Consider the following 22,640-nt stretch of genomic DNA (forward strand, 5'->3'; position numbering starts at 1 on the left):
ACAGCTGGAATTCCACGGAGAAATGCAGGAAACTGGAGATGACCCTGTGAGTGAGAGGAGTACACAGAGCGACCAGGCCTTTGTGGCCATTGCAGAAATGTTCCGGCATCAACACTTTTTAAAGACGCTTTGATGTGCACGGCTGTTTGCATCCTTTTCCTGTGACTAATACATGATCCTGAGGGCGGCTGCAGTCACCTGTAGCAACATACTCAACAAGGAGTTCTTAATATTCCCCAACATTAGGTTATGCTTCAGATATGGAACATTATCAAGTGCAGTTTTGTTGGAATATCTTTTCCAGAGAGAAATTATTGCATTTTTGACTCTGCATCTACCTGGGTGACGTCATTGCTTTCTCTCCTCTGCACTGCAAAGATGCTGCATGCTCTGGTGGTATCAGAGCCGGGTCACTGCAGCTAACAGGAGCCTCCTCGGCACAGAGCTGAATCAATCAGAGCTTCACTGATGCATGAGGTCACAGGCAGACAACCAGGCCTGCACCTGAACTTCAGTCTATCAAATCCTTCTGAAAACAGCTTCATTTGAAATCCATTTCTTCAAACACACTTGAATGTATGCATTAGTGGTCGACCGATACAGGGTTTTTTATGCCGATACCGAATATTTTGACATCAGTCTTAACCAATCCCCGACCCGATATGTGCTGCAGATTTTTCTGGGCCGATTCTTGAAGCCAATATTGCCTTTTCTCCCTCCATTTACATGATAAAAATGACACAATAATAACAAATGTTACACAAGTCTCAATTTAAACAAAAAGAGAGAAAAAAACAAAAAAAACATTAACATTTTGATAGCAAACAATGTGTATGTTGTTCTAGGCCTGGAGGTGGTGGCGCCGCAGATGATCCACATATTTGATGTGTTTTTCTTTTTTCCCGGTATCAGCAGCAGCTCACCAGAGAATGGCAGATGTTGCACCAAGCCTTGCCTGCTGTTGGCTCAGTTAAATGGGCTAATTGATCGGCGAATGCACGCATGTATCAGCCGATACAAGTAAAAAACGCATATATCGGCCCCATATATCGGTCAACCTCTAGTACGCATGATGAGTCTGCAGAGCCAGGAAGAGAAAACATTTTCTGAATTAATCCTTGTACAAGAGAATATGAAAAAATGCATTTTATCATGCCAGTTTTAAATAAGCAGTTTTAATGGAGTATAAAAATATAAGCAACCTCTTATTACATATTAGTGTTTCAGTCATGATCATGAACAACATCCAGTGGTTATGACACAGTTACATACAGGACATTCAGAACATTTCTATGACAGTAAACAACTTTTCTTTGTTTTTTGTTGACAACAAATAACAACATTGTTGTGGTAGCCGGTCTGATCTCTGCGTGAGTCCATGTGTGTGTCCCAGTCGCTGCTGCTCTGCTCTCACACTGTGGTTATCGCTGATCTCAATCAATACGCTCTGGATTCCGTGTAGAGCCACTTTAACTCTTCAACAGCTCCCTAAACGCTCCTCAATCAACTGGCAGACGTGCAGGTTGCCGGTCTCACTGTGATCCACGATGGTCTCATCTGTTTGAAGCCCATTTGTGTTAGATTTTTATATGAATGCATGTGTTGTGCACCGTTGTGTCTTCAATGCAAGAAAGTTTGAAATCCAAAGCATAGGGGCTCTAATTTAATGGGGGGAAAAAACAAACAAACAAAAAACATGTAGCATCTTTAGGATATGTTCATAAAGCTCCATCAGTGACATGACTGCAGATATGGGGATGCTTTTTTTAGCTAATGTGGACAGAAGACAAAACTGTACAGAAGAGGTTAAGGTCCAGGTAGAGGGAAAAAAATCAGTAACACTTTATATTAGGGAACACATATTCAACATTAATTAGTTGCTTATTAGCATGCAAATAAATAACATATTGGCTCTTAATGAGTCATTATTAAGTAGTTATTAATGCCTTATTATACAACCAGTAAGACATTAACTAAGAGTTTTCCCTCAATAACCTCAGAAGTATTGCTTATTAGTAGTAAGGAAGTATGAGAGTTACTATCTTAATATGCTTTACTTTATATGGACTTTATAAGTCTCTACATAGCGGTGAACGAAACCATGGAAACGGCAAATAGCAAACACCTTCATCTTCTCCAGACCTTTAACATGACTGGTGGCTCCTTTTGGATGATTGGATGAGGATTGGTAGATTGTAATGTCAATCATTACTCTACAAAGTGGGTCACTTTGCACCAATGTTAGTCTACCAGTGACCCAGTAAGTAATAAGTAAGGAAGTTTCAACAACTTCCTTACTTACTACTAATAAGCAATAATTCTGAGGTTATTGAGGGAAAACTCTTAATTAATGGCTTACTGGTTGTATAATAAGGTCATGCAGAATAAGGCATTAATAACTACTTAATAATGGCTAATTAAGAGCCAATATGTTACTTATTTGCATGCTAATAAGCAACTAATTAATGTTGAATATGTGTTCCCTAATATAAAGTGTTACCAAAAAATCAATAGGCAGAGAAAAGTTGAAATGACAAGCTACAACCTGATAATCCTCAACACGTCTAATATATGTCTAAAAAAAAAATCACATAAATTACATAATATCTGATTTTCCCAAAACAATAGTCATAGTAGCTACTACCAAGAATAGCTCATTTATATGTCGGGGGATTTTAGTTCTACCATTAAATATTGTGGTTATTGCTCAATTTAGAACATTGATGAAAATCAGGCTTCAGTTGTAGCTGCAGTAACTGTTTGGAAAGAAATCAATGCTCCTCTGATGACTCATTGACACGGGAACAATTAATCTGTGAAGCTCTCTCCAACTTTACCCAACACAAATAAAAAATAGTGTCCCTCTCTTATTTTTTCTCCTACCTGGCCCCAATCATCTCCATTCATCTGCCACTGATTCACGCCAGAACTTATTTTAGAAAAGTTTGATAGATTGATTATAGTAAAGACCATCTTTCACTGCCACAACATGTTTTTATCAGAAAGCCTGGTTTCAATGGAATAACAGCAGAGCCAATGCATTTTAAAGATATGGGTGGTTCAACAGACAGGGAGGATTAAATGAGACACTTCTGAGTTGCATTATGGGAAGTGTAGGATTGTCGAATTTAGGTTCAAAGTCCCCACCCTTTATGGAAGTGCAGGAGTACATTGTGGGAGAATCCCTTTAACCTAGCTGTAATTGACATGGATGGATTCAGAGCAGAAACACTGTCTCATCCCTGCAGTGTCCATGAGTCACACTGAGGGGACTTTCTGCTGCTGCTGCCTTCCTTCAGGCCTGCAGAAGCTGTCCCACCAGGGCGGGGCTCCTGTCCCGGATCAGGGCTGATGTGATCTCAGCGACCCTCAACACTGACCTCTCCCAACATTCACTATCCTGAGAGAGAGAAGAGGAGGAGGAGGAGGAGGAAGAGGAGAGACAGGGAGGTTATTTGTTAAACAACATGAAATTACAGACAGACACTCATTACGTGAGCTCAGTAGTAGAAGATCGTGCAATAACAAACTCAGACATCTCCATGCAGATTCACATTTGTTCACATTTATCTCTTCTCCCACTAGTCACGACTCTGAGTCTGAGTCATCCACATGTTTGTACACCAGCGGGACTGCCAGCAGCCTTCAGTTACATTCAGCAGCCAGTTCAAACTAGCGGGGAAACAAAGCTCAACCATGTTGTTCCACTTGTATGATGGCAAAAGCAAGAGGCAGGCTTGTTAGGAAGGAGTTACAACATCAAGAGTTCGCTGTGGTGGAAGAAGCACTCAGAACTGAGAACTGAAAGTCCCCCTTAAATCAAAAATGTGTTTCTTATGTTTACGTCACCTAAAATGTTTGACCTTGACTGTAATGACTTGTATCTGTGCAAAGTTTTTCATATTCCTCTACTGAAGGGGGAGATGTCTGCACACTTATGCAGGATACATAAGGTGCATCACTACTTCCAAAGCCAATCAAAACCCAGAAAATGAACAAAGATAACAAAGTCTTATTTTGGTAATTTTTACAATTTGTTTTTGGTAAATCTTTTTGGTAATTGTGTGTCTTTTTGGTCATTTTATATCTTTTGTTGCTCTTTTTTTTTCTGTCTTTGGTGGGGGTCATTTTTAAGTATTTTTTGTCTCTTTTTTTGGGGTCAATTTTACATCTTTTTTTTTGTTGTTAATTTGTGTCTTTTTGTCATAGTATTACTTTTATGACTTTTGGTAATTTTTGTCTTTTTGGGGGGCAAATTTGCGTTTTGTTTTTGTTTAGTATTTTTTTTGGTCATTTTTACATCTTTGTTGGTAATTTTGTGTCTTTTTTGGCGATTGTATGTCTTTTGGTAATTTTTTGTCTTTTTTGAGTGTAAACACAAGTACAGAGAGTAGAAACACACCAACATCTTAGCTTGTTATCTCACGTACATTTTTTCTAACAAATACTAAAGATTCAAACTGTACTTACCACTCTTACAATCCGCTAGTCGCCAATTTTTTTGGTGCACAACAGACTCCTTGTCTAGAGTCTGGAGGCTTGTCGAGAAATTAGAGCAACACTATCGTTGCGTAACCTGCAGGCACTGCTCTTTAACTGGTCAACCTGGCACGTGAACAGTGGTGCTCTCAATTAGTTATATGTTATATACTTTTCATGTAGTAAAATCATGTTAAACTAAATATTAATCATAGCAGAGTAATTCTATTGGTGCAGAAATACATAAGAAAATAAGAAAAAGTACATTTTTTAGCAAAAGTACTCTTTATGCAGAATGGGCCATTTCAAAATATAATATTACTGGATCATCATTACCGATGAATTCACGTTAATCTTGCAGCTGGTAAAGGTGGAGCTAATCTTGATTATTTTATATACTGCTGTGTAGCTTAACCTATAATGATATATCATAATTGGTACATTTTGTATTCATTGCCTCTGAATTAGTAGTGGAGTAATTGTAATACACAAAATTGTACTGAACAACACAATACCTTGGCTTCACTCTGAGCTGCATGAACAGCTCTGACAGTAAAAAGGAAGTCAGCAAGGTTCCAAACAGTATCAGCTGACATTTTCTTTTTTAAAAATGACGACACTCTATATAAAAATGTCCTTTGTTGTGACATTTACACCCAGATGCTCCTCATGAGAGGAATGTCCCGTTCCACTCAGCTGTGAGGTCACACACACACACACACACACACACACACACACACACACACACACACACACACACACACACACACACACACACACACACACACACACACACACACACACACACACACACACACACACACACACACACACACACACACTGAATTCACCACATTTAATTTGATTGTAAGAAACACAAAATCTGGTGGAGGATTTCTCGTGACTCCCATGTTATTTTATGTTTGAATCAACAGACGGAAGCAATTTTCCAAAGGAGGAGGGGGGAGAAAAAACACACACCGCAGAATTAACTTTCTTTTTTCACAAATTTGTGTTAATGTCAAGTCCTCTGAAGCTTGTGAACCAATATAGCCTACTTTGAGATTTATGGCGCATGATATTGGACAGATCTCGGCTAAACCACACGCAAGACAAAAGGAGGCCGTGCATTCTCTCATTCTCTCAGTCTGTTTCTGTTCAATGTGAACTCCACTGTTGTGGTTGTTTTGCCTTTGTGATTCCTCTCTTCTGTATCTCTTTCTTCTTCTTTTTTTCCTCTGCAAACCGCCTGCACAATGCACTTTTAATGGTTTTCACTCCCCTGACTCTGTTCCTCGGGCTACAGCGACTCCCTACTTTGATTTAGTTTCTTGATGAGGCCTGAGAACGACCTGTTTTCCATCTTTCAAAGGCCCTGAAGTTCAAGGAGCTTTACTGTTTTTACTTGTTCCTCTCACAGATTTATGTGTCATGCTCTACCTGGACTTCTTCATGAATGGATCATGGACTTTCATAAAGCTTTTGACAAAAGCTTTTGATGTTGCTGCATGCATGAAGGAGAAAATATAAAAAAAGATTTACTTAGATTTCTTTAACTTTTAAAGATATAGTTATGCCACTGAGAACACGCTAAAGGATGTTTAACCACAGGAGAGAAAAGAAAGCCTGGGACACATTTTGGTTTCACTTCAGTTCTGCATTCAAATACTTAAAACAGTACTTTCATGTTCATGTTAAAGGATAAGTCAGGGTTTCTTTTACATCCTGGATCCTGTTTTCACAGTTTTGGCCGAACAAATTGTTTGCTAAGCTCCATCCCACTAAGTTACTTTTGCAACGCCTGTCAAACTTAGTTCTTGCATGGCACAAATGCCATTTCCAATAATAATAGTGGCAGATTTCATAAATTTTAAATTCAACGACCGTGTCAACTGCAAGTTGACGACTGTAAACTGTGATGGATGTTTTCAGTGGATACTTTGGATAGTCATTTTGCTGTTTCTAATCTTTTCTAATTGGTCAGCAAACAGTAGAAGAAGTAGAGATTACGAGAGAGAGAAAAAAACAACAAAAAACAGGTTGCTAATCGGACAATTGGACAAAGAAAATGGAGAGAAGTCTTCAGCAACTGGATTCAACTAGGCAACTTATAATTGTTCTTTCATATCAGAGTGGAAACAGCTGATCAGTCATCTGAGCTAAAAGTACGCTCCGTCAGAACTTATTCAGAAAACGTGTTTCCATCTCCTGTTTACTGCATTAACAATTTTTCAAAATAGACAAAAAACACCTCAAGCTTGACGGAATTTTGTTGTTTCCATCATGCTTTTCTCATGCAAATTTTAAAAGTGTGCATAATGTTCGTGTGTCTGGTGTCTCTGGCCCCAGTTCATGCTACCAGATCTCAGCAATATATGTTTCACAGCCATTACTTTCAGGGCTGCATAATTAATCCTTTAAACATCAACAATGAATTAGGAAAAGGTGCAATATGTTTGCACAGTTCTGATTTTTTTTTTTTACTAATGTAACCAGCCAAGCATTCCTCTTTAAGAAACTTTGTCTTGTTTCTATGTGACGACTGACGACTGACCATTCTTCAAGCTAGTTACCTGCTACGTGCTAGGCCAACGTTAAAGCTAAAAGAGTTATTCTCAAGAAACTGGAGGTCTCCCAACTACAGTTTGGAGCCGCAGAGCTGGAAAAAAGCTGGAAGATAAGACTAATCTACAAGAGAAGCCTGTTTGTTACTAATGACATGCTGCACTGCAAACCACCAATCCCAATTATTCCAGATAATTTATCAAAAAAACAAACAAACTAGTGGTAGATAACAACCTGAAAATGAATGAGGAACAAGAGGGGGGCAACATTAGGGAAGCCCCTATTTAGGGCTGGGTGATATATCGATAAAAAAAATATATCGATATATTTTTAAATGTGATATGGAATTAGACCATATCGCATATATCGATATAGTTTAAAAAAATATTTTATATATATATATATATATATATATATATATAAATGCTGCCCTTACTGGGGTTTGTCATATTTAGTTATTTTCTCATATATATATATTTATTTCAGAAAAAGATTGGCCTATTTTATTTTATAGGCTATTTTTATTTAAGATTCTTTTTATGCAAATGTGCACTTTATGGAGCTTTGATTTGAAAAAAGGTTCTCCTGTTATACAGTATTTATGTTCACTTAAATAAACGGTTTCAATAAAACTACTTGTGACATGTCATATTTGGCTTTGACTTTGACTGAACATTTGCTTTCACTTTGTGGTAAGAATTTTGGGATATATATCGTATATATCGATATTCAGCCTAAATATATTGGGATATGACTTTTGGTCCATATTGCCCAGCTCTACCCCTAATTGTAGGTAAAGAAACATGCGTCATTAATCTGACATGTTAGACCGAGGGTGGGCAATTAATTTTCCCAAGGGGCCACATGAGATACTGCGAAGGTTGTCGAGGGCCGGACCAAAACTCTGAACTAAATTTTGCTCAAAATTAACTTCATGGCTTTATGAAATGCAGTAAATTATCTGGTTTTGAGCTGCTACTGGTAAGAATACATGTTATGATAAGACTATGTTAATGTGGAATAAATCAATTATAGCAGTAAAAACTCCAATCATTATCTCACATTTCCATTTATTTTAAACACAACATACATTCAAACCACTGAAACAATATAGAGCATGTATGTTAGGCAGAAAACCAGCAACTTATTAACTTTATGCAAAAGCAAAAAATTTTTTCACAAGCTAACTTTTTTTCACAAGCTAACTCAGTGTTTTTTGTGCTTATGCATGCACACACATACGTAAATTGCCTTCAAAATAAAAGCACTGCAGCTGTACCGATTTCTAATTTCCGGGTAACCTAATGCCCTGAGTATTGCAATGGTGCCATTTTAGCTATCCAGTGTATTAAACAGCCTAATTAACCTCCAATATGACTTCAGCAGACTCACAGCCCTCTTCTTTTTTTGTGTTTGTTGTGTTGAAACTAATTGTATGGCATTAAAGTTTAAGTCTGTAATCAGAGGTGAAGAGGAAGTCATTTTTTCTGCTTTAACAGTATTATTTTTTATGCATGTCATCAGGTAAACAGTCCTGAATTTTCTCTTATTACAATTTATCGAAGAAGATAAAAAAATATCTAGTCACATGTCATAGCAGGAAAAGCCCCGGTGTAACTGATGACATTATTTGACGGCTCTGTTCCATTATTACCAGAAAGCCATGACAGTGTGCCAGGACAGACAACACCAGAGAACTGCATCACCTAGTTGGGATGCAGCCATTACTACTTCAGATTTTTCTGTCGAAACATCTGCTGTGAAAAATATCTTTTACTTTGGCGAGTACAATATTATCAAAACAGACAGAAACTATGGCAAAATCTACAAAAACTGTATCCAAGTTGTAATAAATTGCAATTATCCTTTAAATCAGGATTGGATGTGACTTGTGTTATTTTACCAACTAATCTGACACTTTCCTTTTCTGGATCTATAAACGATTTCATCAGCCAGCTCTGAAATAGCAGGTTTGCTTTAAGGGAAATAAAGTAATTTAAGAGGGCTAAAGAAGGCTTTTCACAAAGCTTTTAATGTCCCAACATCCACAGAGAGGAACATAAAAATATATTAAAAATGTATCCCACTGAAATGACAAAACAGCGATGATTTGTAATGTGGAACATCCTATTAAACATATCTTAAGATCTGGTTTCTAAATGCATTTTGCATTACAAAAATGTGTTGGCAGTTTTAACACATTTGGAGCTGAGCACACGATCAACAAAACAGAAATCATCTTTCACACACTCTGTCCTTTCTCCATCTTATAGCCGAACTTCACCGGCCAGCTCCTAACAGCACACAGTTTGTGCAGGAACTGGAAGGGAATGTGACGAGGTGTGAGAGCGATGAGCGTGGAATCAGGCCTGACCGTGGTTAATGGGAGCGAGAGACCCGGGATCCAGAAATCCTGGAGCGCTCCTCCCTAATCAGAACCAGTGGAGAGGGGAGTCAGATGACATGGATTTTCCACACCAAACCGACTGAAGGGGGAACTGGAGTACAGATCAGCGACTCCAGCCTCCTCATTGATTAAAGCAACACGGAGGAATGAAAAAAAAAAAATGATGGAATCAAAATATGATAGCTTTGAATGAGCTCCTGAGGCATTCTCTGTCAGCTTCCACAATCTTTTCTTAATCCGCTTTTAGATCTACGCTTGGCTTCTTTTGAAGTTTCAAAAGAAATGGAGTAAAAGACAAACAGTGAGGCTTTCCTGTTTTTCTTTACAATGCACCCAAGTCATTGTTCTGTGGCTTAATCACTGGTACGAGGCGATGGATTGGGGAGATGAGCCAGTACATGTGTTAGCAGTCAACAGAAAGCAGCCGATAGCACATCATCGTCCACACATCCTCAGGAATATGCATAAGTTCATCGGTGATCAGTTAAGAGCTCCGAGTGAGAAATCAAAGTGTTCTAGAAATATCTAATTGCATCTTTTCTTAGTTTACACCATTAGCAATCAGATCAAAGCATTCCTCCCATTGTTATCTAAAAGCAATTACAGCTCCACACGGAAAGTATGCGAGATGTTACATGTGTTCAGAGCAGCTTAAAAAGGCCACGGGGATGATAAATGTGATGAGCACGATCGCTGGTCGATTGCCACCCAAGTGCATTGACGAGGACGATGGGAAAGTCATGGAAACGCTGGGTGCTCGGGCATATTGAAGACAGCTACAGCCATCAAGCCACAGCTAATGACTCTATTACAGAGATCTGTTTTCTTACAGGCAGAACAAAAAAAAACACTTAAGTTTGCACACAAGAAAATAAGAAAAAGCAAGTAGAGATCACCAACGAGGATCAAAGTTTTAAGCCTGTCTAAGCCCTAGCGCTGAATTATTTCCACTCCAGATATGCGGCCTTTGAAATATGAATCATGCTTCATAAAACAGCATTATTAAATCAAGTAGTTGCTTGCACAGTGGAACACAAATACGACTTGAGCTCTTCATTGACTCGTGGCACAGCTTTAAGTAGTCACAACTGCCACTCAGGCTTCAAATGTGGTTTGTGAAAAAAGCATGACAAAAGGGTCACATTACTCTGCAGCAACAAACTCAGAGGCTTCATAACGATTTGCATATCTAACTGCTTTCAGGCTGAAATCTATATGACTTTAGTGTGAGGAACATGTGATTTATTGCCACAAGTCTTGACAGACAAGAGCTGGTACCTCTCCTGACCCGGGCTCTGCTGCAGTAGGTGGGAGGGTGGTGCCCCCGTTCAGCTCATGTCTCCTCTTTCCGCTGACGGCCATCGAGGAGGAATAAAGCAGCTCGCTAATGAGCAGCTCGCTGGCTCGTTTGCTACAGGCACGCTAACATCCATGAGAGGGAATACATGTGTTGGGACACATAAGAGAGCATGCACGGAAGACAGACTGGGCAGACACTTCATCGTGTGTACATGTGCACCCTGGAATGTGATCCTGAAGGGATTTGCATGTCTCCAGATCTTCATCATCGCAGCATATGTCCTCCAACGTTTCCACCGCCTCTGCCCCAGTGTCTCTTCCAGCAGAATATGGATATGGAGAAACCAGTTAACGAGCGCTTGAGGCTGAATATTTCTCACTGTGGCAGCGCTGAGACAAACATAACCTGAGTTGTGTGTTTGGACGGACATGAGATAAAACCTTAAGCAAAGGCGTAACTGAGCCTTCAAGATGAAACCACAAGCAGATTAGTCTGATTGATAGAGCAATTTAGGCTAATAGGCACTCCTCACCTGTTTACAGTGTGGAATTAATCTACATGTGTTCCAAAGGCAGAAACGTCTTCTGTGCCAAAGTCTAAGTGCAGTTGCAGGAGGATATTTTATTCTATTCTATTCTACAAGTGCCCGTTTTTACGACATTCACTTTACTATTATTAGACGTAAGGGAACCTCAGTTTCCACTTCATAATGATTAACTGCCACAAATCCTCACTTAAAGGATCTCCTGGCCAAAAGTATCATCATTTATTCGCATTAGTGGAAGAACTATCACTGCTAATGTATGCCATGTTAAATGGGAAAGCGACACATTTACATTTTGAAATACAACACTTTTTTTCCACTGACAGCCGAGCCTCTGCTACATCGATTACTGACACGTCCAATCCCTTGGTGGCCCTGGATGGCATTTATATAGTTTCTCTTGACAGATTTCACATTTAAAAATAGAGAGACCTAGCAAACAATATATGAAACGGTATCAAGGGAAAAATACCACTGGATACGAGTCATAGCTGGAAAGAGGGCCGGGGATTTTAGCAGTGTTCAGTTTTTTATTTTGACTCTGTGCAAAAAGATTATAGTCCAAGAGACAAGCCATATTATGAAATTAACTGACAGCATTGTTTTAATACATAAACAATGCAATAAATAATCATCTGACTGGGCACGGACTAAAAGCAAAATGCTCTCAATCACTCCCATGTGTATGAATGCACAAACACATGCAACAGGCTTGTTATTGCAAACTGCGACCACAAGTTTATGGAATGGAACTTCAATCATTAGCTTCTATTTTTGCTTACTGTTTAAAGGGAGGATTTTGACAAGCCGTGAGGCGACAGGTCTTTGAAAGGGGGAACGGGGAAGAACGCATCGGCGGACCACACAATAAGCAATCCTCAAACTCTCCCTACTCTTAAATGCCACAGATGCAATCAACCTTTCCATGTGAGAGAGGAGCGCAGCAGCACTCCTGCCACACAAGAAGAGCCTGCTTTGAAGCTTAAAGGTTTCAGGCAATTAGGACCTTTAACAGTGACAATTTGTATGCCTCTGTCATTCTCCCGAGATCCCCAGCCCCGAGGACTGCTGCTGCTGCTGCTGCTGCTGCTGCTGAGGGCTTCCACTTCTGTTCCCTTCATGAAATGCCAAAAGCGCTGGGTCCTAATTGAAAAACAGCTTACGGAAAAGCTTGGCGCTGAGCCCGAGCCAAGAGAACTGGAAAGAGTTGTTAGAGTCACACCAGCTACCATAACCAAGGTGGCCAAGAACATTTAGAAAGTTTTTACGGCCTCTTTTACTGTCACTGTTTTTTTTTTTTTTATCCTGTGTCAGGAGGGTGCTGCAGTCCTGATAGTTGTAGCATCCACTTGAGGGCAGTATCATTACTAGCAATAAGGCATTCTCCACCCTGGGAATCTTAAAAAGCTAAACCCCCCTAACATGAACTTCACTGAGCATTACTCTGACTTCTGCCCCTTTTAATAGATGAAGTAATTTCTTGGAAAAACTCTCCCTAGATGACCTGCGTGTTGAATCCCAGTGATACAATACTGCTAAAAACAGCCAGCGAGGTCTTTGGTCTGAGAGAGGATAGTGTTTCAGGGCTTCTGACAGCTCGTCCCTGAGTGGGTATTGTGGTCTTGCTGCCCTCACTCCCCTCAGTGTATCATTGAAGACAGGCAGTAGCTTGGGGGCTAAACTGAGAAGAGAGAAGATGGTAACAGGTCCAATTACTGACCAGTCCAAAAGTCTGATTAGAGCTGCAAATTCTACACCGCCAAGGTGCTGCAGAGCTCATTTAGTACAATTAAGAATGGCGACAGAATGACTTTAGTGTCGCAACATCACAGAAGGAAAGTAAGGCATGAAATCTTAAGCTTCCTTTTGTTTTTTCAAGGTTTATTCCACTGAGTCTGACAGTATCATATAGATTCTGTATCTGCTTGTTCCAGCTTTTCATTGAAGACACACAAGGGAAATATGAAAACTCAAGACTTCATGTTTTTATGATTGGAAATATTCAAGATGTCCCATGCATCATTTTATACACATTTTTCCCAAAGTTCAGCCTGACATGTTTGGTATCTCTGGAAAACTTCTCATATTTTACATACATTTCCCAGTTTAGTCTGATATATTTGGCATCTTTTGTAATCTTTTGGTATCTTCTAAATTTGCTTGACTTTTGCGTTCCTGATTGGTGCTTTCAGATGAGCTTAAGAAAGAAGAGAAGGAAGAATGGGTTTAATAAAGACAGAACATTGGAAATGGAATGGAGAAAAGAGAAAGAAAATTGTAGATAATTAAGTTCTGTACTTAATCAGTTTTTTGATACTTTTATAGGTTTTTTTGTTGCTCTGTAGGTCCTTTATTTCTAGTCTTGGCTTTGAGTTTTTAGATCAGTAACAAAAGAAAGAGAAAAGGAGGTGTAAGTATTTTCCACCTATAATAATGAGCCAGATACTGACTGTAAAACAGAACAGGATCACTCAAAGATGAACAATGATTCCTCTGGTACTTGAGGTGCATTAAAGTTCACGGAGAGGAGAGAAAGCCTCCTCACGCTTCTGTGCAGTCAGTTTTAATATTTACTGCTGGGCTTTGGATCTAAACAACCTTCAGAGTGTACATCATGCTCACACCAAAAGTTCAGCCATAAATATTAAAAATGCTCTGGATGAAAGACTGAGCGATGAATTTGACAGAGACGACATCGACATAAGCGTTATTTTCGTGCTTCTGGGAATGTGTTTTATTGAATTTCTGCGAAGTATTTAGTGTCATTGCCTGAATGTCTGTACTTTAGCTACCCGTGTCGTTCCCACTCTGCCTCACTTCATCTGAAAGGGATCATAATGTAGGAAAATGAATAAGTCTGTATCCCACCCTACTTTTTTGTATTTTTCCTCAGACTTTCCAGCCGGAGGAAAAAGCAAACTTTTGTATTGATAACTGCTTTTCAGAGGCCATTGAGAGAACAATTGCTGCCACACAAGCCTTTCACGGTACGCTGGTAAAGCTCTTTCAACACGGGTTTCCAAAATATCCTGTCTAGGGGCGTCCATTGGGCAAACATAGCAGTTTGTTAGTCACGTCTAATGTACGACTTCTCTTTCTGCTCTTCAGGGAAGGCAAACAGAAGAACGGGACATCGAGGGGGTCTGTATTTCCACTGCAACCCCTCAGTGAGAACTTTCTCAAACAAGTTCTGCTGAGAGACAACTTTGTTTGAATTCAACCTACTGAAAGACATACCTCAAAACAGTAAGCAGAACAATGGCTTTTTAGTTGAGGAGGTATGAAAGCATGGAGGCATGGGTGGGATTTATGAACTGGGACATACAAAATCCCACATGTGGTGAGAGAGAGAGCCCCAAAAGCACACACACACACCCTCCACGGATGCCTCGTTCACTTATCACACTGTATCACTTACACCGAACCAAGGGAAGCCAAATACAGTCCATATCCTGGGCCATCTGAGGTCAGCTGCAGGTGCAGGAATATTTCACAAACAAGACATTTATTACAAGCAGGTTTTCATCAGCGGCGGACATGCTGGCCGAGGCTTACTGCCCTCACTTCCATCCCATACAAGCAGCAGATTGTAATCGCAGTAGGTCATGAGCCAAACATACAAACATAGGTGCAACACTGCGTTTTTGTGCTGCTGTCAAAATATCGGTGCACCGCAGACTAAACATCAGGGGGATAAAGCCAGCCGTGTGGCTTGACAGATGTAGTGTGAGAACAAGAAGGGACCGAGGCGAGAAGCTGTGAAGGGAAATCATTTTCACATGACGCGTCGTGACTGTGAGATTCATTTGACGACATTAAATGCAAGACCAGATTTAAGTTCTTGAATCCTACCTTGATATCTGGTTATTTATAACTATACACTTCAAGTTGGGGTTTTCCATCAGAGTGAGCAGGAAATTTGATTTTTAGCATTGAGGACATAATCCCAAGTCTCACCAGCCGTTTTCAACCGACTGACCTCCAGACAACTTGGTTGGTCATTACCTCCATTTGAGTTATGCTTCATGCTGTTTCAGTCCTGTTTTGTTTTCCAAAATGTTGTGAAAGGTTCAGCCACCAGCCAGCAAACAGAAGCTTGATTTATGACTTCAGTGCAGCGGCTACATGTGCTGGCTCTGATGCTATTCTGTGAGTTACATTGGACCTGATGCTCACTTCCTATATAGCATAGCACATCACCACTCTATATCGTTGAACACTATGGGGAATTCCATCACGTATGGTGTTGTGTAAATGGTTGAAATCTGATGCTATAAATTACAAATCACTATAAATCAAAACGTTTGCCATTACAGTGGTTTAACCCCTTGCATCAAGCATAAAACAGTTTGGCGACTTTTGGTGAGTTGCAAAACTCTTGTTGCTGTGGGAAAATCAAATTAAAGTTTGATGATGACACAAATCAAGTTGTAGCGATTCTGTAAAATGATATGTCACTTGGCTTTACTAGTAGAGCAACAGAAAGTCCTCCAAGCTGAGTAACCACATTGGTCATTTGTTCATACCATCTAATACGGCCAACAGTACTGTTTGCCTAAATAAGGGCCCCTAATTTATTTTCCAGTGGCAGATCAACAGATTCTCATACCTAGAGGTAACGGTCAGTTTTGTTTTTTTGAAATGGTCACAGTTTGGTTTCTAAAACAATTTGGTTAGGTTTGGTTACATATGTAAATTAACCTATGGTACGTATTTGATTTACGTTAAGTAGTAACGTTAAGTTAGCTAAAATAACCTAATGTTGACTTTTTGTTTCACACAGGACACAAACAGTGGTCTCCTGTTTTCTTTAAACGGTCAGGGTGGATCCCTGACTTTCTCCCTATGCGGACTTTGTCACCATGTTTTATACCATGTCACCCTTCTTTGCTCCAATGAGAAAATGTATGGAGAGGTTGGCGACTAACAATAAATGTTAATATAAGAATGCTTGTGAAAACAGCCAATAGGGTTGTTTTTGGGGGAAGCCAACCTTGTGGCTCTTATTAATATTCCTGTAAAGGATTCTCCAAAATCACATCCATGAGCAGCCAATCAGAATGATGCAGATCATGCAGATTTAAAATGTTTCCATTATTAAAATTACAGTTACATGCCCTCTGAGTGACCGTAGGAGCAGATGCATTGACCAGCTTAGCCAACAATTTTACCCATATTTCGGGGCACGTGGAGGTATTTTCCCTGGTCTGAATACACTGTGTGCTATTCCACAGCTATTTTCCACCACACCCCACCAGACAAGCATGTGTACAGAGAGGTCCCTGCAAATAAAAGCACAAGCAGAGCAGGAAGGTGAGCGCCGCAAAAACAATCTTTGATGAGGCCTGTTAAATGAAAGCATAATCCCTGCAGAGCTGTGCTCACCCACGACATAACTGAAGAGCTGCAGGAAAACTCAAACCAGGAGTACAGTGGGTGGTCAGAAACAGCTCAAAACCAAGTGGCAAAACAAACATACACGCATGTTTTGCTCTTTCTCTGAGTGATTGAATGTTTACAAACTAATTGTGAAGAGCTGGCTCACATTAATCCTCCACGAGTCTGTTTGTAACACTAATTCCTCTCTTGGAATGTAATTTCCAAATTGTCTGTACGAGTCGGAGTCAAGTCATATCAGCCCGAACAGCGTGCTCGTTGGTCTTTTTAATCTAAGAAATCAAAGCTGAGTAAACACCGCTTTGGTATGTCTAATTCCTTGAGCCAAACTCCAGCGGTCAAGTTTCACACATACCGACACACATCTGGAGCACTCACAGCGTGGAAGATCAAGCTTGATATCCTGCACATGTTGCGGCACTGCGAGACTCTACCGAGGCTCTGACCCTAACTCTCTACAAATACATCACTAAGGAGGGGAGCGCTCCCCGGGCTTCTGTCTGTATGGAGATGTCAGGATTCCACAGACGAAAGCCAAGTGCTCTCATCCACATTTCCAGTGGGGGATCTGAGATAAAGTTTAAAGACATAATTGTCAGAACAAAGACAAGTACTTAGGCAAACATCAGGGGAAAAGTGTGTGAAGGGGCAGGGTGGATGTTGGATGCTAAGTGCAGTGGATCAACTGGAAGTCTCGCCAAATCTGTCAGCCCGCCCAGAACCACTGTTAGGAAAACTGAAAACAGCTTCACGAAACGCCACGTCATTTCTTATCTCGGCTGCTCTCCGCAATGTTTTCATTAACTCCTCAAACACTTGTTCTGTTAAGTGTTTTTTTCGTCATACTTAAATTTCTCCTCAGCCCTCAACTGACCGACACTGGCCAACGAGGTTAATGGATACAATTTAGTGATCACATTTGTATCGTAATGGAGATAAGACACGGACATGGAATGAATGAGTCTGTCAGAGGATATTAAAGGTTTCAACGGCCTTTCATCATAGAAAATTTAACACCAGTCATATATTCATCCAAGGACAATTGTTGGATTTACAAAGAGAAAGGTCAGGAGTGTGCTGAGACAGCAGAGACAGACGCCATCCCTGATCTCCCTTGACCCCGCCAGGGTGCGAATACATAGGTGTCAAAGCAAAAGCCTCGCTTCTTGTGTTGGGTTTCACCTGTCTGCAGTTGTGGGACCTGAACAAGGCAGGCTGTGTGTTTCCTGACAGATGCAGTGTGAGAGGAAAGTGGGGACAAAGACCTCTGGAGAAATCATTTTCCCCTTGGTGCTTCATTAAGAAATTTCTCAAAGAGTGTGTAATTCATGTTGAGGGAATTAACTAAACGACCAGATTTCAGTTATGGAACTTTGCAGTGGGACCGGATTGTTTATGACTTTATAAACTTTGGCTTCACTTTCAGACTCATTTTAGCCGTGCTAGCTGTAGCTCCAGGGATGGAAATGTCAGTCGGTTGGCCCACCACTTTAGTTCAAACTGAAATATCCCAATAATTATTTCATGGATTGCAATAATGTTTATACATTCACAGTCAGCAAAGGATGAACCTTTCTGACTTTCATCCCCAGCAGGTCAAAGTTTTCACCTCAACACATCGACTACAGGGTTTGACGGAAATTGGCACGGACACTCATGATTTATGACTTCTGCTGATCCCCCGACTCGAGCACCACCATTAGTTTAACATTTGTGATTTTAAGTTAAATATCTCGGCAAGTTTTGCATGGATTTGGATGACATTTGATATATAAATTCACCCACTGGTCAAGTTGAATTTTAATAACTTTATGACCCTTTAACTTTTCTTTTACCACCGGATCAAAATGTTAATTTGTCTGATATTTTGTTTCCATCAGACTCAACACAGTGCTTGTTTTAAATGCTAATTAGCAAATGTAAATGCAAAAATTAAATGGTGAAGATTGACATTACCTGCTAAACATCTGCATGCTGTCATCATCAATGGGCATGTTGGCATCCAGATGTTAGCATTAAGCTCAAGTACAGTCTCACAAATACTATAATGGTTTTAAGACTCTGAGTCCACTAATTAAAGTAGTTATTAATAAATAATTAAAAGATCAGAACACGTCACTCACATCACACACTATTGTGCAAGCATGCCAGCTGCAGGAGGAATCAGAAGTAGGCATATATATTACTAGGGTTGCAAAGGCTTGGAAAATTTCCGGTACATTTCCAGACACTTTTCATGGGAAGCTAAGATGATGAATTCTGGAAATATTCAAAATAAAAAAACATGACATTTCAACATATTTATTTGTAAGTAGAACTTTATGTAGTTTTAATTTTTTATTTACCAAAAACAGCAACAAAAAATCCCTAATCCCCAAAAAGTCCAAATATCTTTAAGTTTCCTATAAAGGGCCAATCTTCAATTTTGTAAATTCCAGGTTTAATCCCATACATTCCAGTTAATTCTCGTGGAAAGTTTCCAACTTTGAAAACTCCTGTAATTTTGCAAATCTATACATTACTTAATTATTGTATACATTTACATATACAGTTTGTATACTCCCTTATCCTCATGCAGGGTTTGTACGGTCATGAAAAACCTGGAAAAGTTATGGAAATTGAAAATGCAATTTCTAGGTCCTTGAGAAGTTATTGAGAAATACAATCCTTTCTTAGGTTTTGGAAAAGTCATTGAAATATTGCTTGATACTATTTAGAATGTGTAAAATAGGCCTATTAAAAATAATATAATAATCCCTGTACTGTAGTTTTAGGAGTACGTTTGTTACCTTTAATTGTCGGTGCCAGCTATTTTTACAACGGCAGAGCTATGCTATAGTAGCTTTATCGCCTAGCAACAGTTTCGACCATGATCCGTGATCACATACGCGATTGATTCAACACGGGAGACGTAACTGTGGCCACCGTCACTAACTGTGCACAACGTCAGCAGCTGATCACAAACAAAGCAGCATGGCTAATTATAATAATAAAAAACATAGTGATTGTGAATTAACCAGCATAGCTAACTGTACACAGAGTGTCCGGTGCTTGTTGTAAACAAACTGTAAAACAGTATTGGATGAGCATTTAAATGTGATGGCTGCATTTGGTGCTGAATTCTTATGCATTAGTATTTCTTAAGCAGGTGTCAAGTAACCTGGAAGATGTTTCAAACACTGCACGTAACTTGGCTGTAGTGCAAATAAAATTTCAGTCAGTCATTTTTTTAAAACTTTAATACATGTAAATGTGTGTTAATAAAAATTCAAGTTGCAATTAAAACATAGCAAGGTGTATCAAAATGTGTCTGTGGTTTGATTTAGAGCCACCGACTACAGTGGTCCGACTGAAATGCGTTAATTTTTTGGTCTTGAAAATGAATTGAAAGGTTATGGAGAAGTCATTGAAAAGTTATGGAAAACCATTGCTAAAAAAAAGTGTACGAACCCTGCTCATGTGACAAGTTAATATGAGACTGCATTTCAGCAGTAAAATAAAGTTTTCTTTGCAATCAAGGTGTTCTTGTCTGTTTGGTTTTTCTGCAGCCGACATTGTCAATGTTTGTCTAGAAATAATTGGTCTCTTCTTTAGATCATTGGGTCCACAACTGTTTGGCTTGTGACACCATAAAATGAATCTGTCACATAAATCAGATGCCCCGATTCCTTTCAAGAACATCACTGTTGCTTTGGTTAATTCAGCGGAGGAAATCTGTCGGGTTTATCCTGAGAAAAGTCTGGAGTGTGCTGAAACCACAGCGTCGACAGTCTCCCTGATCTCCCTTGACCCCAGCGAGGGTACAACTCCACGAGTGTCACAGCAAGAGCTTCACTGGGTCGTGTTCGGTTTCACCTGTCTGCCTTTCAGACCTGGATCTGAACAGGTAGAGGAGAATAGGCCTATAGAGTCCTCTCCTTTTCTTCTCCTCTCCCCTCCCTCCTCTCTTTTCTCTCTCTCTCTTTTCTTCCCGGCCGGCTAATCTCTTCTCAGGTTTAGGATTCCCGGTCCGGGCTCTTTGAGGAGGAGGAAATATGGGGTTGGGTAAACATCAGGGCTCTCACTGCAGGGATTACAACACCCATATATCACCGTGACAACTCCCTTTTCAGCGGATGACAAGTGGCCAGGACCCTGTGCAAGGAGGGATCCAATGACACTTCCTATCGCCACTGCAGACACTGATAGCGTATACCGTCACCGTTTTCACAACAACGTGTCAGTTTATGAGGATCCGGTGTCTGCACATCCCCGGCCAACATCTTTAGGTTTGATGTTTTCACACATTATCGCACCTGAAGTTTGGCTTGTGGGCATCTTCGCAGAGGTAACAACACAAACGGAAAAAAGCTCTAGAGAAGTGCTTTGATCACATGTCGTTTCAGAGAGACTGCTGTTCATTGTCCATGACTCCATTTCACTCTCTCCTCTCGACGAAGCGAAGTGGCACGCATGGCGACACGCTGCTGGATGCTTTGTGCCTCGGCGGTTCAGTGTAATTCTGAATAATGTGAAACCACAGTCAGGCCTCGTTTGAGAGAATCCACTCTTGATCCAAAAAGACATCACGAAAGGTCAATGAGGTGGATCGTTTTCCCAACCTCTTTGGGACAAACACAATTCCATGTGCTCATGCATTTTAACTGTCAGAGGCTAAAATTCAATTAGCCAAATGGCCAGTCTTTTCCAAAGAGGTGGGTGCGTCCAGTAATTCCTCAGAGTGATACATAATGAGAGGCAAGGGACACTTTAATGTTCTCCACCGTTGTTCTTCTCACTGGTGTCCAGTTATGTCAGAGCACACAGTGAAATCATTCAGGGAGGAACAAAAGGGATTTAGAGTTTATGGTGGATAATATTTTAACAAGGTTTTGTATAAAAATGGGGATAATAAACAAAGTATTGATGTCATACTTTGTTTTACTGTCGATGGCAACTTGAAGGCATCACGAAATGTCAAAACTTTAGTTTATAGATAAAAATTCCATGTCGTTTTTGAGATATGCAAACAACTCTGCTCTAGTTGCATTAAAAATACATCATATTTAGGGCATGTACTACATGTTGATTCAGAATTTGAAGAATCACTATTGCAAGTCATAATTATTGTCTTTAAACCTTATCTCAGAAAGTGATGGTTTTTCTAGAGGTATTTTTTGATTAGAAACACTACATTAGTACTGCCATGTTTTCTCATTACAGGTTACCTAACACTTTCACTCCCCTGCCCATTTAGACTCATTCAGCACACGAAACACCCAAGTTTGAATGTTTTTGTTCATCATATGTGATGTTGAACATCAGATTTACACACAGAGAAAGTAAAAGTGTGCATCCCGGTCCAGGTTTGAGTCAAAATCCTGGTGCACCTTGGGGCTTCTCACCTAACGGGCTGCTGACAGCTCCATCAGACCAAGAAACCCAAAGCAGTTTTGCCAGTTTCACTGAGTGTCGTGCCGCTCTGCCTCACGCTGCTCCCTGTTTCCATCACTCTTCTCCACTTCCATTACAGTTTTGTGGTGAGGTCATTCTGAGACGAGGATTGTAAAGTTCACAGCCTGCCACGCTGTTAGTCCTGCATTGCTCTGTGAACAATTACACAGCTTAAGAAACAGATCAGCTGCGAGTTGACTCAAGGTCTTCTCGACTGAGGAGATTTAAACAGTCAGCCGAAGTCGGTGTTTGAAAAACGTGATAATCCACAAAATTAGGTTTGTTGTAAACCGCATACTTTTCCTTTTTACTTTGAGTACATACTGCAGCTGCCTTTAAAAAGTATATACTGTTGCATGCAGTATTCAAAAGATATACAACCCCATCATAACATGGCGCCTTGAACTTTGCCTTATATATTATACAGTATATATATTGTATTAGGTAGGGGGATAAAATCAATACAGCATAGTATTGTTATATTTTGAGTGGCAATATTATATTGATTCATGGCG

At 40.0% G+C, this 22,640-nt stretch overlaps 1 protein-coding gene across 3 annotated transcripts in view; it reads right to left on the reverse strand.

Moving 5' to 3' along the window:
* Nucleotides 1-1,145: 1,145 nt before the first annotated feature.
* crppa (CDP-L-ribitol pyrophosphorylase A) overlaps nt 1,146-22,640 on the reverse strand; it is a 66,664-nt gene continuing 45,169 nt past the window's right edge. The window contains exon 10 of one of the 3 annotated variants that reach the window (XM_059338954.1): nt 1,146-3,400. In XM_059338954.1, the coding sequence (XP_059194937.1) occupies nt 3,296-3,400 (105 nt within the window). In that variant the 3' untranslated portion in view covers nt 1,146-3,295. Of the gene's footprint in view, nt 3,401-8,275; nt 9,572-22,640 lie in introns of those variants that run through there. The other 2 variants (XM_059338953.1, XM_059338955.1) reach the window with 2 other exon arrangements.

The sequence above is a fragment of the Centropristis striata genome, chromosome 8 (assembly GCF_030273125.1).
Source record: "Centropristis striata isolate RG_2023a ecotype Rhode Island chromosome 8, C.striata_1.0, whole genome shotgun sequence".
In the NCBI taxonomy this organism is placed as follows: Eukaryota; Metazoa; Chordata; class Actinopteri; order Perciformes; family Serranidae; genus Centropristis; species Centropristis striata.